Raw genomic sequence first — 17,685 nt, forward strand, 5'->3', positions numbered from 1 at the left:
GGAAACTCCTGAGTTTGGGGAGATGGGACCCTTCTCCCTGGCTTCTGTCTTCCTTTTCTTCTTAAGACCCGAGACCAGGGGAAAGAAAGGAGGTTGTGGGTTTTTGAAGGGGCCTCACCAGACCAAGGAAGAGGAACAACACTGAAGGCCACCACCCTCACCCCACCACCAATGGGACATTTTATGTCCATACTACTACTAACTGCTATTACTAATGATATAGCAACTGTCATTTATCAAGGGCCAATTAAGGGCCAGACACTATTCAGAGTGATGAACGTGTATGAACTAATTTAATCCTCACAGCAACCCTGTGAGGTGGGTGTGGCTATTATTACCATTTTCCAGATAAGGAAGCTGAGACCCAGAGGTTAATTTTCTCAAGGTCATACACCTAATAAAGGGAGAGCTAAGACCTCAACCCTGGCTATCCAGTTCCAGGGAGTGGAGGTGAGAAACAGGGGTGCTGCTGGCATACCCAGCACGCCACAGACGCTGCCTCACCGGGTCCCATCCCTTCCCAGCTCTTGAGCCCTCCCTCATTTCCTCCCTGAGTGCCTGTCACCTTCACTGAGCACCATCTCTTCTCTGGGCCTCCATCTTCCCACTGAGTCTCTGTCCTCTTCACTGGCCAGCATCCCCCTGACTGAATCCATACCCCCCCCACTAAAGCCCATCACCTCTCTGAGCCCCCATTTCTTCATGGGGCCCCTCTGTGTATTTTGATTTAATAGGTATTTGGCGGGCGTTTGTTAGATGGCAGGCACTGTCGTAGGTGGTGAGAGCACAGCAGTGAACAATTTAGATACAAAATGTTGTCCTTAAGGAGCTTATGCTATTAGGTGACATAAGGGATGCAGGAAGTGAAAACATAGTCCCTTTCTTGCCATCCTGCTGGCTACCAAGACAGACCCACATGAAGGGCTTCCATGGGGTAGTTCACTTTGATGGTGTGGGAGTTCAGACCAGGAGATCAAGTGAGCTGATCCAGGAAGGCTTCTTGGAAGAAGAGGTATTGAGCTGGACCTTGAAGAAGGAAGCAAATGAGAGCAGAAGTGGGAAGAGGGTGTTGCAGGCAGGGGCTCAGTGCAAGTGAAGATGCAGAGAAAAGACTAGATAGACCATCAAGGATGATAGTGAGGAAGTGGGGGTGGCTGCGGACACTGGGGGAGGATGGAGTGGGGCCAGGTGGCGACTCTGAACACAGGTGGCCTGTGTTAACCTCTGTGGTTTGGATGGATTCTAAGGCCATGGGGAGCCATGGCAGTCTCTTGAGCAGGAAAGGGAGGATCCCAAGGGAAGTGGATGGAGGCAGGTGACTCTGGCTATCTTTCGCTCTGCCCATCTCCATTAGGAATTCCGTGCGCCTGGTTATCAGGAAGGTTCAGTATGCCCCGGAGAGGCCTGGCCCCCAGCCCACAGCTGAGACCACCAGGCAGTTCCTCATGTCGGACAAGCCCCTGCATCTAGAGGCCTCCCTGGATAAGGAGGTAGGAGGTTTAGACTTGGCAGGGGGTGGGGGCTGCTCTACTGGGGCTGGGACCTCAGATCCCAGGTCTTTCATGGCCTCTTGGGCTCCTTGGGTAGGAGCTTCTGCCCCCAGTCCTAAGGCCACAGGGTTAAGGGAATCTGAGACCTCCCTTGGGGGATTTGGGGAAGCCTCTGGGGGTCCAAAGGAGCGGCAGAGTGGGGCATGAGCCTGAAGGGTGCGATTGACTTTAGAAGTCAGGGTACCTCCCAAAGGGACCTGGGTTCTGGCCATCTCCCCTCACCCCTTCCCCCTTTTGAGGTGTGGACACTGCCCTTTCATCTCTGGGACAGCCAAAGGTAGGTGCTGGGGGCATGATTTGAGATGAGGTCCTTCAGTGAGCTCTTAGAGCCGGTTCCCTCAGTGAGCAGGTCAGCTCTTCCCCACCTTTCTCCTGCTTCTTTTAGACCCTCCTGTGTCTAAAATTCCTGGCACCCATTGTGAGCAGGGACTTGATACATCACTTAGTCCAACCCCTCCATTGAATAGAGGGGGAAGCCGAGGCTTAGACCGGTCCAAGGTCACGCTGCGCTCATCCTTCATTACCATTGTTTTATTGCTCTCATTATTTCTGGTGACCACGTCAGGACTGTAGCCAGGACTATCACCTTCTAATTCAATCATCTTTCAAAAATCCCACAAAGGAACTGAACATGCCCAGTGACTTAGCATCAGTGGGAAGTGGCTGATGAACTTGAGGCCAATGTCAGAGTGGACAAAGTCTGGGGATCCCCAGGAAGTGTGTGTGGGCCTCTTCTCTCTCTCCCTATCTAGAGCTTTAATACTCTCTGGTCCAACCCTTCTCCCTTCTTACCCCTCCCAGATTTATTACCATGGAGAACCCATCAGCGTTAATGTTCACGTCACCAACAACACCAACAAGACAGTGAAGAAGATCAAGATCTCGGGTACTCTGGGCACAGGGCCAGCCCAGGGGGGCAGGCAAGAGGGAATCCACCCAAGGGTTGGGGGTAGCTGAAGCTTCTCCCCTTGTGAACTTCTGGCCTGCAGAGAAGCCCAGGGCCTGCTCTAAGCCAAAGGGTAAGGCTTTTGAGGCTAGTAACACAGGCTGCTCGTTGGCCAGGTAATGAGTTTACTGTTTAAGCCACCTACTCTTAGGTTCCCTAGGTTCTGGGCAAAGCTGTCCTTGAGGGAGATGTTTGGTAATGGAAGGAAATGGGTGAGTTTGGGCTACCTCTTAGGTAGAAGACGGGGGTGGTCTCTTGCAGAATCCCCCAGTGCATTCTGGCCATTCCTGGGGCTGAACATCCTCAACTCAAGGGAGCCTGGCTTGCCTGGGAGCTGCACCCCTGGCTCACACCAGCTTGTTTCCCTCTTCCTCCCCAGTGCGCCAGTATGCGGACATCTGCCTTTTCAACACAGCCCAGTACAAGTGCCCTGTGGCCATGGAAGAGGCTGAGTAAGTGAGCACAAGCCCAGCCTTGGATGTGTGGGACTGGGTGGGAAATGAGAAGTTCTGGCTCCAGTTACAGGTGCAGATGGCTCTTTTCCACCTGGTAGAGGGCTGGACCTCAGATTTTCTTGCCACTCACAGCAGCCTTTTAGAAAACATCCACTTGATTTAGCTACAGGAAAATGCATGTGACAGTCAAGGGAAAGACCTACTTAAACTAGAATGACCAAATTAAAGCTAATGAATCTAAGGGGACTAGGGTCATGACTACACTGTACCAGAAACCTAGATTGAAGGCGATACTTTGCTCTGAGCTTCCTGGCAGCCACAGCAAAGAGGGGAAGGCACTAGGTACATAGCATTTCTTATCTGATAAAGGAATAATCCAGCTCATTGGGTAAAAGGGGTTGTATGTGGGAGGGTAGAGAATAATTATATTTAAAAAATTTAGGTTTAACTTAACAGAAGACCATGGGGGAGGGGAAGGGGAAAAGAAGATACAGAGAAGGAGGGAGGCAAACCATAAGAGACTCTTAAATACTGAGAACAAACTGAGGGTTGATGGGGGGTGGGGGAGAGGGGAAAGTAGGTGATGGGCATTGAGGAAGACACCTGTTGGAATGAGCACTGGGTGTTGTATGGAAACCAATTTGACAATAAATTATATTTAATTTAAAAAAATTTAGGTTTGAGGACAGCATGGAATCTTGTCCCAAACCTGTTAGCAGCTAAGCCAAGAGGAGAGATCTCAAGTGAAACATCTTTTCTTACCTAAAGGAAGTAGATGCTCCCAGTAGAAGACACATCTGTTTAGTTTAGTTTAGTTTTTTTTTTTTTTTTTCCTAGCCCTGCCTCCTTTTGGGAGGCAAGTGCATTTCATGTAATTTTTCATGCTTGTGTGTGTGTGTATGTGCGTGTGTGTGTGTGTGTGTGTGTGTTTACATGTAATAGCAATCAGTACTTTTGAAAATTAAAAACGTGTTTTAATGTTACTATGTGATCTTGGAGCTGTTCTGGCTGGGCTGGGGGTGATGGCTGGGGATTGGCTCTTGGTGGGGGGGCGGTATTTCCACACCCGCCTCCCTTCTTCCCAGTGACACAGTGGCACCCAGTTCGACATTCTGCAAGGTCTACACACTGACCCCCTTCCTGGCCAACAACCGAGAGAAGCGGGGCCTCGCCTTGGACGGGAAGCTCAAGCATGAAGACACGAACCTGGCCTCCAGCACCCTGTGAGGACCCACCCTCCCTACTCCCTGCCCCCAGTGGGTCCACACCCACCTATTCCCACCAGTGCCAGTACATGGTGTGGTTACCTTCTCCCCAGGCATTGTCCCTGGCCCATCCTCAGGAGCTTGAACTATAAGGAAGCTGTCCCCTTACTCCCATCCCTATCCAGGGGTGACCAGAGAGCAAGCTGGGCCCCTAGACCCAGCTCTCTTAGTCAGTGCTGGGATCTGCTGGCTTGCCTAGGGGAGGGCAACCTGGAGAGACTTCCTGCAGGAGGCAGCAGCTCCTGACCTAGGGTCTACAGTCATATGGGGTGTGTCCCTGAGGCAGAGTAAGGCTGGATTCATCCAGCAGGAGAGGATGAATCAGAAGAGGGGTGGGGAGTCTGGGAAAATGTGGACAGTGAGCTGGGCAAGACCAGATGGAAGTATGGCCCTCAAAGGCAGGGATCCCAGGGCCATATGATCACTCTTGCCTCATGGTCATCACTGACTCTGAGGCTACCTGCTTTAGTGGAGACCTGGGGTGTGGAGAACTCAGCTTGCCCTATCTGCTGAGGTCTGGCCCTTCAGTGGGGCTTTGGCCAGCCTCTGCAGCAGCCCTGCCCGTGACTCCCAGTACAGACCCTGTGCTCCAGCCACACAGTTGCTCACATGCACGTGCTAGCCACTCACTACTCCAAGCTTTTGCCCTCTTCCCCTTCTTCCACCCTGGCTCAAATCCTAACTGACTTCAAGACTTCCAGACTTGAGGGGCCACCTCCTTCAGGGTCTTCCCCGCTACCTCCGCCCCACTGCCTTGCCAACCTCCCTCTTTCTCTCTGAATCCCCTGCCTGGCGAGCCCTTTGTGTCCCACGGGTTGCTGAACAGTGAGAGAAGCAGACTCCGTCTATCTAAGGGTAGAAAGAACCTACCGCGCTGCTGGGAGTCAGGCCCAGGGAGGAAAGGGGCTTGCCAGGTGTGCACAGGGAGTGAATTTCACAACCAGATGTGGGACCCAGGGCTCTAGGTTCCTATCCGCTCAGGGCAAAGCTTACCTTTCTCACATACAGAGCTCTGTTTGCACATGGTGGCTGAGTGGCCCAGGAGAGGGATGGATGGCTGCTGCCCCCACTGCACCCTACCCTACCTTGTCTCATCTACCCAGCCATCCTCCATGAACCTGCTTCCCTATGTCACCTTGCAGGTTGAGGGAAGGCGCCAACCGGGAGGTCCTGGGCATCATTGTTTCCTACAAGGTGAAAGTGAAGCTGGTGGTATCTCGGGGCGGGTAAGTGTTCTAGCCCAGCCCAAGACTCTAAGCGCAGAAGGGGGCATCCCTGACCACCCACAGCCCACTGCCCCATTCTGCCTGTTTGTCGGACCTTTTAGCTGCAGCCACCAAGAGGGTAAACCGAGCTGGAGGACTTCCTGTTTTTTCTCTTCCCCCTTCATGTTCCTTTTTCTCCTCTTCTGCCCCCTTTCCCTCTCCTACTTCAGAGACTTTCAATCCCTTGCCTGCCCTCTCCATGTTTCTCTCTTCCTCCTCCCCCTCCTCCTCTTCTCTATCCCTGTCTGGGCACATGGGGTTGTTGTGTGGGGGAAGATTCCTCAGAGTCTGTGCTGTGGGATCTCCAGAGAGTTCTGTCCCCTCATCACATGTTGGGGCACAGCACCCACCCCTGCTCATGCACATGCTGATCTGCTGAGGACATGGCTAAAGGGGCTCAGAATCCCAGAGCTGGATTAGGGATGTTCTGACTCCCATTTGACAGATGGGGAAACAGAGGCCCAAACCGTTCTCCACACATTTCCTGAAATCTCCTCCCCTAATCTTAGGTTGTAGGCTGGGTGCTGGGGTCACTGCAGTAGACCAGACACATTCCCTGCCCCAGAGCACAGTCTAGTGGAGGCTCAGACACAACTTCTCCCCACTGAATGGGCCTGCATGTTGTTAGAAACCTAGAATTAGGATTTATAATTTGTCATAGGGTTTTTTTTTTCTTGTTCATAAATGTCTATGAAAAGATTTGAATGCTAATAGCATTAGACATTGAATCCCCTTTATTACTAGAATGTGCCCACATATTACAGGACATCTCAGAACTGCAAATCCCAAGTCCTGTGCCCTGTGGCTCTTGCAGGATCCACAGTCTGCCTCAAGCTCTTCCTTGAGGAATCCTCGGTGAATCCCAGATTGATTTCTTCTGCCATCAGAGAGGCCTCCCCAGGGCGGGCAGCACAGGGGTCAGTTTTTTTGTCTCCTTTGCAGAAGAGGATCCTCGGGCTTAGTGAGGCCTCCTGTGAGGAGATTTGGCTGAGCTGGGCCTGGATTTCAGTCCCCCAGGCAAGGCTAATGCCGTTTCTGTGTATCTCTGAATGAGGTTACAGCCATGCAGTGGTGGGTGGGAGTGCCTCTCAGGGTCTTCCCTACCCCTGTGGGCAGCAAGGTGATGAATGAACGTACTTTCTGTTTTCTTCCTCTCTGAACTCTCTCCTGACCACTTCTCCCGCCTCCTCTGACCCACCCAGCCTGTTGGGAGATCTTGCATCCAGGTAAACTCCCTCCCTTCAACCTGATCGACCCACCTTCCTGGAGGGCCCAGAGATCCAGAAGTGCAGGGCACTGGGTTGGAAGGAATCTTAGCAGTCACTTTCGATTGCCAGTCATGTGCTGGGACTAGAACCCTCCCCAAAGGGACTAGGGAGATGCAGTTTCTCCTTTAAAAACCTTGCCCTGTTCTTCATTCCACCCAAGAGATAAGAACCTCTGCAGACAGCAAGGTCAGCTTCGTTGATCTGGGGAATAGCCCCGTAAAAGTCTGGCATTTTGGAGAAATGCGGGTTTCGTGGCTTCCAAACTTGTACACTAATGGGAATTAACTGCTGGCCATGCACTGCTAAGGAGAGGTCCTGGGGAGATCTGCTCTCCTTGTCGCCAGCTGGATCCATGAGCATTCCCCAAACGGCACATGCTCCACATGCAGTGGTTTTGCCTCCTCCTGTCACAAGATGGCAGCATTGTTCATCCCAAGAAATCATCTATTTGGAGAAGTGAAATTAATTCAATTCAGTTCAGTACAATTCAGCAAAGATTTTCTGAACCCAGGTTTGTGCTCAGCTTTGTGCTACATGCTGAGATCCCACGGAGGAATCAGACACATCCCCTGCCCTTGATCACTCAAGGCCTGCTGGAGTTAATGTCTAGATTCTTCCACCCACATCCTGTATGGTTTTAATGAAGGTTGGCAAACTCATTCTTCCATTCTGATAGTTCACTCTTCCAAGTGAATCTGGAAAAGCAATCCCCTTTGCATTGAAAAAAGAAAGAAAGAAAGAAAGAAAGAAAGAAAGAAAGAAAGAAAGAACGAAAAGCCAGACTATTGTAATAGCCTGTGAATCGCCCATGTTCCCATTGAGGGGAAGTAATGATTCTGGCAGGTACCAGTGTCACAGTTCAGTCAAACCTTTGACCTGTATCATCTCCTAGAAGTTCTAGTGGTTCTAGAAGGTAAGCATTGCTCTCCCCATTTTCCAGATGAGCTCAGTGAGACTTGAAGATGTAAAAGTGTCCCTCCCAGACAGTGCTGGGGCTGGGAACAGACCTTTCTGGTTGCACAGCCGGTGTCCCTGCCCACTCTGTTCCACTCTCCCTTCCTCCCACAGGCTGGGCTCTGGGCAGCAAGGTCAGTGAGATGAGGCTGTGCCTGAAGGTGCTCACTGTTGGCAGGGCCTCCAAGGTGACACCATCCCAAGCTGAGAGGAGAAGGTTTCATGGCTCCTTCTGTAGGAGTGGAGAGCAGAAGATGGATAGGAATCACCACCTCAATTCTGAGCAGTTATCACTCATTGGGCAAGGATGTCAATTATGGAGTCAGAATCTTATCACTTCCCATTAATAGCTGTGTGGCCTTGTGCAGTATTATTTTTCCTCCTTGTGCCTCGGTTTCCTAGTCTGTATATATGCTATACTAATGGGGTTGTTGTGGAGATTAAAGGAGCTACTCTAGAATAGTCCTTAGCAGAGAGTCAGCACCATATGTCTGCTCTTGTTACTATTCTGTTCATCAGGGCCAAGGCGAGGGAGGTCCTGGTCAGAAGCACTGGGTGTTGGTGGCACCTCCCCCTGTTCTTCCCCACCACCCAGATCCTCCGCCCCTACAGGGCTTCAAGGCTCTATGCACAGTGTAGATAGCCCTGGGGCCTGGGCCAATACAACTTGAATTCGATTAATTGACCTCAGCAGTGCATCATCCAGATGTGGGGGGCTAGGACCACAGGAGTACTTTTATAAGAGTCTCATGGAGATGTTGGAGGTGGGACTGAGTCGGCAGGAAGGGTTGTGTTAGGGAAGGCTGGGCTGGCTGTGGTGATTTGAGGCCTGCATGGTCCCAGGACACCTCTGGGACCACCCAGGGACCAATGTGCACACTGCTCTGGGCAGTCCTTTCCCCACCCCTGTGCCTCCTCCCAGCTCATGAGAATCCAAGGATCCTTCTCAGGAAAAGGGGAGGTTTCCTTTTTTTTTTTTTTTTTTTTTTTGGAGCCAGCAGAAAAGGGCTTCTAATTCACCTCCTAGAGAGAGTAAAGCTCAGAGAGTGGCAGAACTGGGGCCTGAGCAGATTTCCTGCCTTAGCTGAGACCTACCTCCTCTGACCATAAAATAGGGCATTGATAGGGCATTGAGTCTTACAGCCTGAGACTGGGCTCAAGGCTCACTGGGTCTGGGTCTCTGTTTCAGTGATGTGGCCGTGGAACTGCCCTTCACCCTAATGCACCCCAAGCCCAAAGAGGAACCCCCACATCGTGAAGGTGAGCAGGATCTGTGGGTCACTGGAGTGGGAATTTGCAGGTTGCTGACCCCATTCTCCACCAGTGCTGTGTTTCCCCATCATCCCATCTCACTCTGGGTTAGCCTTCAGGCCTGGGTTACCTTTTTCCTCAGCTCCCCAGGATCTGTTGTGAGGCCCACACTCCTCTATTTGCATCTGACTCCCCCAAGAGACAAAGAGGTCTGACTCCTTTGTCCATGGAGAGGCAGGCTGGGAGTGGAAGGGTCAATGACCAGATTGGTCATATTTCCTTAAATCAAAGGCTGTTTGAGTTGAAAGAGACAACTCTATAGTATGTACCACAAAGAAAGAAAAATGTTCTCACAATTAAAGTATCAAATGCCATTGGTTGTAAAACATACCCCAAGTTCAGAGATGTGAAATTGTGAGGAAAAAAAAAAAAAAGGGTTGTCGTAACACTTCGTGAAAGCCCCGTACTTAAGAAAAGAATCTAAGTCATGTGGGAGACATGCCAAAGGAGTAGGGTCCAGAGGTTTTTCTGTTCTTCTAGAACTACAAGGGGCCTCCTTGGACCCTCCTGGACCTTCCTTCCTGCCTTTAGGATGATTTGGGGGTGTTTTTGAGATCAAGGAGCAACGCTTCTTCCCCACTTCCCTTCTTCCGTAGCCCTCCCCTTTGCCCTGGAGTGGGGAGCTGTACCCACCTGCCCCTGTGCCCACTCACCACTAACCCACGGGCGCCCGCCCACCCTGTGTTTAGTTCCAGAGAACGAGGCGCCAGTAGATACCAATCTCATAGAACTTGACACAAAGTAAGCCAAACCCTGCCTGCAGACGTCCGGGGGGCGGGCCGTGGGTGGTGGGCGGGGCGATGGGATCATTTGCATATATGCTTATTAACCTCTGAGGAACAGCTGATCTAACCCCGTCTGCTGAGAGCCGCCTCTGCTCGCCTCTTCAGCAACCCGCTTGCCTGCATGTGACTTGAAGGACCCTCCGTGCCTGTTCCTCTTCCTCCTGCCTTGGTGGGGTCTGTCTTCCTCCCTCGTCCTTGCACGTCCGTCCGTCAATCCGTTCGTCCGTCCACAGCGCCTGCTCGGCTCTCACAGGGCTGGTTCGGTTCGCGGCCCTGGGCTGGGGCTCTCCTGCCCTGCCAGCGCCCAGCCGGTGGAATCAGGCTGCGGGGTGGGGAAGGTTCTGGGGCTCTTGTTGCTTCTGCCTCCTGAGGACCGATGCGGATTTCCCTGCGGTCAAAGGCCATCGCCTCACCTGACAGTGGCCCGAGGGGAAGGACCTAGGCCGACAGGATGAACCACCTCCAGAGCCAAGCAGCTTTCTCTCTCCAGCTCCAAATTCACCCTTTCCTTGTCCCCCAGGGGATATTTAGGATGTGGTGTCTCAAGCCACCCCATGAGGACACCTCATGAGGCTGGCTGAGTTCTGTGGGGCGGGGGACTTGGGTGGGCCTAAGTGTACATGTTATGTGATAGAACAGAACTCACTGTTCTTAAAAGCGGTCCTCAGTCCAGAAACCCCATTCAGGCACCTCCTTTCCCCACCCACCCTTCCCTCTGCCCCACTATTTAGATTTACTGCCCCCAGACCCCATCCTATCCAAGATCCCTCAGGATAGAGTGTGAGCTGACAGCTCCCTGGAGAAAGGGCTCTTGTGGTTTTTTCTTCCACTAAGCCAAGCCCACACCATCCTGTGCAGATACAGGAATGCTTCCTGAAGGTAGTTCTTTGGATGGGTGGTGGGGTTTCTTGGGCCTGTTCTGAGGGTTTCAGCATAGGCTATGAAACTACTGGGCCTGGCATCTCACAGTGGGAATCAGTTCTTCCTCTGGCCCCAGCCCGGCCACACTGCACCTCCATCCCCATTTGATATCCGCCTCGCACCCCCAAATCCTTAAGAACTGGGTCACTTCCCAGCCCTTAGGCAGGAAAGTCAAACCCACACCTCCCTTTGGTATTTCCACGACTAGCTGGAGTCCCACTGTCCCACTGTCACTGGAGGGCATCTGGATGTGCCAGCCTGGCAGGCCTTTCTGCCCAAGGTCAACCCTAGGGGCCAGCCTCTGAGTCCCATCTGACCCTCTGGATAAGCCTACCCTCCCTGCCATGCAAACACATCCCGTTTTGCTTGTCTTTTCCACCAGCGATGATGACATCGTGTTTGAGGATTTTGCCCGCCAGAGACTGAAAGGCATGAAGGATGACAAGGAGGAAGAGGAGGATGGCACTGGTTCTCCACAGCTCAACGACAGATAGACTGGGGCCAGCCCTCCCTCCGGGCAGCTCCGGGTCTGCTCTCCTGCACTAAGATGCTTATTCGTCTTCTTCCTGTTCTCGTTCCCCCCTCCCCTTTGTTCTTCTAGTTTCTACCAGGGGGCCCAGTGTTCTTCCAGGTCACGGTGGTGAACCTCTGGCCTCAGGATTGGCCCCACATCACCATGCCAACAAGGGTCACATGGGCCACCTTCACCCCTCTCACCCCTGTCGCGGGGCACCCCTCCAGCCCCTCTCTTTTCCTGCTGACCCCCCAGAAAGGCCATCCTGGCTCTGGCCTTGGAATTTGACTTGGGATGGGGAGCAGAACAGGGAGTGTGGGGCATAGGGCTTGGAGGGGTGAGGTTGAGGGCTCAAGACGTGTGAGAGGGTGCCCACGGTCCTAGGTGGCTAACACAGTTCTGGCAGCTAAAAGATGACTATGCTGAGGGCCACCCTCTTCTGGCTGGGAGGGGCACACCTGTGGATAGATTCTTACTGCCTTCAGGCAGTTGAGACCCATGAAACACCTCTCTGCATCCACCCCTCCATCCCCACCCTACATGCCTCTGTGTCTGACAGTGACCCTCTGTGTCTGTGGTGATGGTTTGCAGACCCCAGGAGTAGAGAAAAGCCACCAGACTGGCTTTCTCACCAGCAGTTACTCAGTCTAAGGCAAGCTGTGTGAACTAGCCCATCTATTTCAGTACTGTCAGGATGTAACATCCTAGCCACCTTGTATCTTATGTGTGTGTCTTGTCTGTACACATGCACAGAGAAATAAGGGAGGGGTCTTCAGAAAGCACCAACCGGAGGTAGAGTGAGCCCAAGCTCTTGGGGAGGTTTCCCGAAGGGTGGCTCTGAGAGATGGGGTCGGAGTAAGAAGATGAGAATCTGCTCTGTTCCCTCCTTTGCGGACGTAAGAGCAATCGGTGATCCCTCAGGAAGTAAGGCTGGTGGTCCAGATAGGGCTGGGGACACCGGTATCCTCCGGCTTTCCCTTGCGGTTCATCCGGGCTGAGCTGGGCTGGCCCTGCAGGCTGGGAGAGAGCGCTCGAGGCCACTATGCCCACAGTCAAAGGGGCTTCTTCGCAGAAGGTGGCATGGTCCATCAAGATGCCGTCACCTGAAAGGAAGGGGACTGCCAGGTAGCAAAGAACCCTTCGTTTCCTTAGGGAGCTGATGACCCTCCGCCATTCCCAGTGTCATGGATACTCACTACCCATTGGCTGGTGTTTTGTGTGATTGAGACCTGGGGTATTTTTAAGCAATAGAGTGGGCAGATGATGAGGTAGAAAGTGTTAAAAGGTATTCGTTCTTGTCTGACCTTTAAGGCCCACTTACTGTGTGACCTTGGGCAAGTTCCTTTCCTTCTCTGGGCCTGAGTTCTTCACCTGGGGTTTGACCAGATAATCACAAAGGGACCTCCCGGCTCTGGCCTCTAAGAATCTGTAAACCTTAGAGCTTCTGGTATGGTAGGTGGAACCAGAGCCAGACCACTGACTCTCGTTTGTCTGCCGCCAGAGGTGATTCATTGGTAGTGGGGCCCTGGAGAGCTTCTAGCCACCGCCTCCCCAGGCCTGAGAAGGGCCCTTCTTGGGCCTCTGGAGGGTCATCTGATGTCAAGCTGTGGCCATAGCTAGCATGAGCTGCTTGGCCCTAGTACCTGAGTATTACAGAATGCCAAGCTCGGATTTGCTTATGACAGGGCTTCTGGTGCCTCACAGCTCCCTGTGGATGGCAGACCCCCTGAGGTTTACCTTATACCCAAGCAAATATATTGCTTAGCAGGGCAAGGGGATCTCTCCTCCATCCCTGCTCCCTTTTATCTCTGTCCCATGCTTGCCTGAAAAAGGAGACAACAAACTTTTATTATGCTAGTTGGGTCTCAAACTCTCCAGCCCCTCCTGGGGTGGGCTGCGTAACCATTATCCATGGCGAGATTACCCAGTTCACAGGCCTGGCACTGCACCTCAGCCCTTCCACTTCTGAATCTCATGAGGATCTGAGGCTAGGGACTCCCTGCCCCAGGTCAGGACCAAGTCAGCTTGGGGCAGCTCTACTCTCCTGGCCATCCCTGGGGTCCTAGCTGTGGATGCCCCAGGCATCCAGCCTCTACCAGAGATTGCTGGCAGTCCGCACCTCACTGGACAGCTGAAGAGTTGACGAAGGGCTGGAACAGCATGGGCCAAGCATATGCTCTCCAGTGTCTTCCTCTGGAACCTTTGAGGCTGGTACGAGACCCTTTAGGATTTGAGGTGATCGATCACTCCCCTACAAACCTCTTCCTCTATCCCTCACCTACACACATGAAAGATTTGTCAGCCTGGTTACTTGAGCTTCTTCACCTCAATATCACACTCACCCTTTGGGCTTTATCCCAGTATTTTAATGGAAATTTCTCCAGCTGTGGGAAGTATCATAGCCCCATCTAGACTTTTACTCTTTGGGCCCAGGGCTGCAGAAGGGCAGTGGTCAAGTTCATTTGAATTTGGCTTCACCGCTCTTGGCTGATGACTTCTGCTCAGTGCTGGGCACTCGACACACAGAGATAGGTCAGTCCCAGCCCCTGTCCTCAGAAAGCTCATGGTCAGGTGAAAGTTATAGTGGGAATAGGTAATAAGAGCCAAGTGCTTTCAGGGCTCCTTGGCTGCTGCTAGTTCGTATGGTGCCTTGCTGTGAATTAGAAGCAGTGCCCCTTCCAGGTAGATTCAACCCATGTTAGTTAGAATGCAAAACTTTGTGAATGGCGCATAGATTGGAGTTCAGCCCCACCTGCCCAGCCCAGGTGCCATGCTCAGGCCAGAGTGTTTCCTTTGGCCTCTTCCTGGGAGAAAGACCTAGATCATCTTTCAAAGCTTCCACTCCAGACCCCACTCCACCTGCGGCCCCCAACCATGACCGAGTCCTTCTATGCAGGGCCCCTCTCCATCTGGAGTTTAGCCTGTCTGGAATCAGGTGAGACCTTGGAGTGAAATTGGGGGTGTAGGAGCCCCACTGGGCCCCAGGCGCCAGCCCACGGTATTGGCTCTTTCTGTACACACACTTGGGCTCTATGCTGACCACACAGCTCCACACTGGTACCTTCCAGTGGGTCTTGTGGATGGCATATACATAGCAATCTGGGCAGGAGGAAAGAGCATGGCCCCAGGTGAAAATCTACAGGCAGAGGGCCAGTGGGGCGTCCTCAGCACTACAACTGTGAGAAGAGTTCAGTCCCCATGAAGATAAGGACTGAGTTATTTGGCTGGACTCCATGGGCCGCCTCAGCCTCAAGGCGCAGACAGGTGAGCGTGGGCCAACCAGGGGCTGGTTCAGCTGGGTGTATTGCTAATAAGCTGGTTCCCACATGGTGCCATGAAAAGCATGCTGGCCTGGAAGTCCACAGTGCCTCCTGCCCAACTGTCACCAACCAGCTGAGTAGCCTTGAGCAAGTCACTTGACCTCTTGGGCCCGGTGTCCCTAACTGTAAACTAAGATCGTAATCCCTTCCCCACCTGACTTAAGGAATTGGGAGGCCCAGAGGAGATGGAAGTCAGCTCTGGAAGTTGCAAATGGCTGCACAGGCCGTGGCACTGCCACTGCAGGGGAGCAACCCAGAGTCACGTGGGAAGGTCACTGTGGGCAGAGTCCTCCTCCCAGCAGTCTTCATCTCTTGCCCCCTTCTCACTTAGGCAGATGTCAGCCAGAATGAGTGCAGTCAGTTTGGCTTTGGTGCCTCAGCTGAAAGAAAAATCCAGACGCAATTCAGGAATGCCTCGCCCACAGATAGTGGTCCCAGAGATCCTGACAGAAAGGATATCAGCCATGGATATCAGTGATTGAGCTGGGGGGCATCTGGACCATCCCAGGCCTGGTGCCACCCACACCTCCTATCTTTCAGATCCCACAGAGGCCAGCAAGCCTTGGCTCTGATCCCAGGTTAGGGAGAGCCCCTAACCCCCAGGCCCAAGGAGGGCTGAACCACTATTCCATCTAAGAACCCCAAGGGTGAGGTGGAATAGAAGTTGCCCTTCAAAGTAGAAGGTCCTCTCCAGCATCAGACACAGCTGCTAATGCTTGGTGACAGGAGGGATTTGGGCCCAGGGAAAACCCGGGCCTCTTTCCCTGAGAGCTGAGCCCTGATGACCTGTACCCAGTGGCTCCAGTATCCCACAAAGGCAGCTTCTCTCCTGCCAGTGACTGGGGACCAGACATCCTCCACCCATCCCAGAGGAAGTCATTGGCCCCAATCTTGAACTGTTATTGGGTCTCGTGGGCAAAGGCCTATATCTGTTCTGATGTTTTTAAAGTCAGCAGGGACCAAAACAGACCCCCCTGACCCTCATGCATATGCCTGCACTGAGCTTGGCATTTTGCCTTTCTTGTCCAGGAAGGTCCATTGCTTCTGTCCTCCCTCCAGGACTGAAATGGCCTACCTGTGGGGCAGGATCCCCACCTCTCCCACTCCCCTGCAGTGTCCCTGCACAGTGGCTTCAAAGGCCCATTGAAGGGGGAGCATCCCCCCTCCCCCTGCCCGCAGGACTCTCTCCCAACTCCTCACTCTGAATGAGAAATCAAAGCACAGGTCCCCAGGACCCATGATCTATAGACACTCTGACACAGTGGTTTTCAAACCAGGTGCTGTGGAACCCCTGGGTTTCACAGAGCTTTGTCAGGGGCTGCTAAGGTGGGAAGATGGGGGGTGGAGGCAAAGGCTAGATCTCCAGCTCTCCCCCCATCCCCACTTCCACCAGGACAACTCTGCTTTTATCTGTCTTGCCTATTGAGGTTTCACCTTCAAACTTGTGAAGGAAAACTTCTTCAAACCACCATTCTAAGGTTTGATCTTCAACCAGCAAGCATAGGTTCTATTCTTGCTCTTCATGTTGGAATGGCTCTAGCATTCCAATACAAAGTGTCTTTGTATTGGAACTTGGGTCGCAGACCCAGGCCCAAGCATTTGCTCACACACACACACACACACACACACACGTGTGTGTGTGTACACATTTGATGGTTTTGTTGCTCACCCACCCTGAAGCTCTGGCCTGAGTTTAATTTGGGCAGGGGCCTGGTGCTCAGTGAGGGTGAGTCTTACCTTGATATCAGCCCGTGCAGTGTGAGGGACTGCGGAACAAGGACTTAGGCCCAGCCCCCACCCCATGACTCATGTCAGCACCCCAACTCCCTGCCCCAGGCCACATGGTGGGAGAAGGAGAAACTAGACTCAGGTTCTTCTTTACATACAGCCAGATGGATGGATGTCCAGATTTTTTACAAAACAAATGCTGAGGGAGGGCTTCATGACAGAAGTCCCTCCTGTGAGAGCATGCCCCTCCAGAGACTTTTAAAGTAGCAAGTTTCCCTTGAGCAATTCTAGTAGGATTCCACTCCCACATCTGTGGACAAGCAAGTGTGTGGGCAACAGAAAGGTGACTGAAGAGATGCTGGTCTCCCACTCACAGTCTCCCATATTCTTTCTCTGCCAGCCTGCCTCTCTGCTTGGGCCCACGACCAGGGCTAAGGGGTGGGTACACTGGTGAGACCTGGACCAGCCCTTGACACAGAATCCTGTCTGGGCCCACTGCTGAGGGAATTCTATGGGGAAAATGTGAAGGTCAGGGCATAGCCAACCATGTGGCATGGGAGAAAGCGTTCTATGTTCAGTCTAAGCATGCCCTTGGAACCCCACTGACCTCAGTCTCCCCATGTGTAAGATGGGGCTAGTGCCAGGCTCTGCCTTCCTCACAGGGATTACAGCAAGGAAGGGTCATAGGTGGGCATGATAGGTAGTGTCATATGAGAGGGGATCTGCACAAACTTGGGGTGTGGTCATGGCTTACACTGCAGATCAGCAGACTGCTTGGGGGAATGATTATGAGATGTACCATCTTCCTGGGGCATCTCTGCTTGGTGTTAAGGTCTAGCCACAGACACTATGGGAGACGTGTCTCTTCCTATCCAATGGGAGCCAGCATTGAGCCTGGCACAGTGACTGTGTGGATCCTGGATGCAGGGAGTGACAGGTAGCTGGGACAGGTCTCCAGGTCTGTGGCTCTTCTGTTAAGTGATTATTTTGTTACACCCTCATTCCTGGGCCACCTGCCAGGTTTATCTGTTGTACCTGTGGCATTCCTTATAACGTCAGATAAGTTATTACAGTTTATTCAACTCTAACAGGACAAATGAACAAAAGAACCATAAATAAGAGACCATTAAAGGTCTTTTGTGACAGATCCTGGATGTGCTTTCATTTCTGTCTTATTAGCTCCTAGTAAGACACAGACCAGTAAATTCTCTCCCTGCTGCCCTGGAATGGTGGACAGGACCTGTGACTGGGTCAGGTGTTTTCTGTGGCCCGAACTCCAACCTGGTTCCTGCACCCTTTTTGGAAACTGCCAAAGAGCTTTCTCCCCGCTCTGCCATTTACCAGTATTATGGTCTTGGGGAAGTTGCCAAACTTCTTTTCCCTCTCAGGCATCACTAGATCCC

At 52.5% G+C, this 17,685-nt stretch overlaps 1 protein-coding gene across 9 annotated transcripts in view; it reads left to right on the plus strand.

Annotated features, from left to right (window-relative positions):
- ARRB1 (arrestin beta 1) overlaps positions 1–17,434 on the plus strand; it is a 75,493-nt gene extending 58,059 nt beyond the window's left edge. For 8 of the 9 annotated variants that reach the window (XM_042959225.1, XM_042959230.1, XM_042959229.1 and 5 more), the window contains 8 exons: positions 1,355–1,490; positions 2,352–2,436; positions 2,876–2,948; positions 4,037–4,174; positions 5,359–5,442; positions 8,893–8,963; positions 9,704–9,755; positions 11,103–17,434. In XM_042959225.1, the coding sequence (XP_042815159.1) occupies positions 1,355–1,490; positions 2,352–2,436; positions 2,876–2,948; positions 4,037–4,174; positions 5,359–5,442; positions 8,893–8,963; positions 9,704–9,755; positions 11,103–11,214 (751 nt within the window). In that variant the 3' untranslated portion in view covers positions 11,215–17,434. The remainder of the gene's footprint in view (positions 1–1,354; positions 1,491–2,351; positions 2,437–2,875; positions 2,949–4,036; positions 4,175–5,358; positions 5,443–8,892; positions 8,964–9,703; positions 9,756–11,102) is intronic. The other variant, XM_042959228.1, reaches the window with a different exon arrangement.
- Positions 17,435–17,685: the final 251 nt, after the last annotated feature.

Source organism: Panthera tigris, chromosome D1 (assembly GCF_018350195.1).
Source record: "Panthera tigris isolate Pti1 chromosome D1, P.tigris_Pti1_mat1.1, whole genome shotgun sequence".
Taxonomy (NCBI): domain Eukaryota; kingdom Metazoa; phylum Chordata; class Mammalia; order Carnivora; family Felidae; genus Panthera; species Panthera tigris.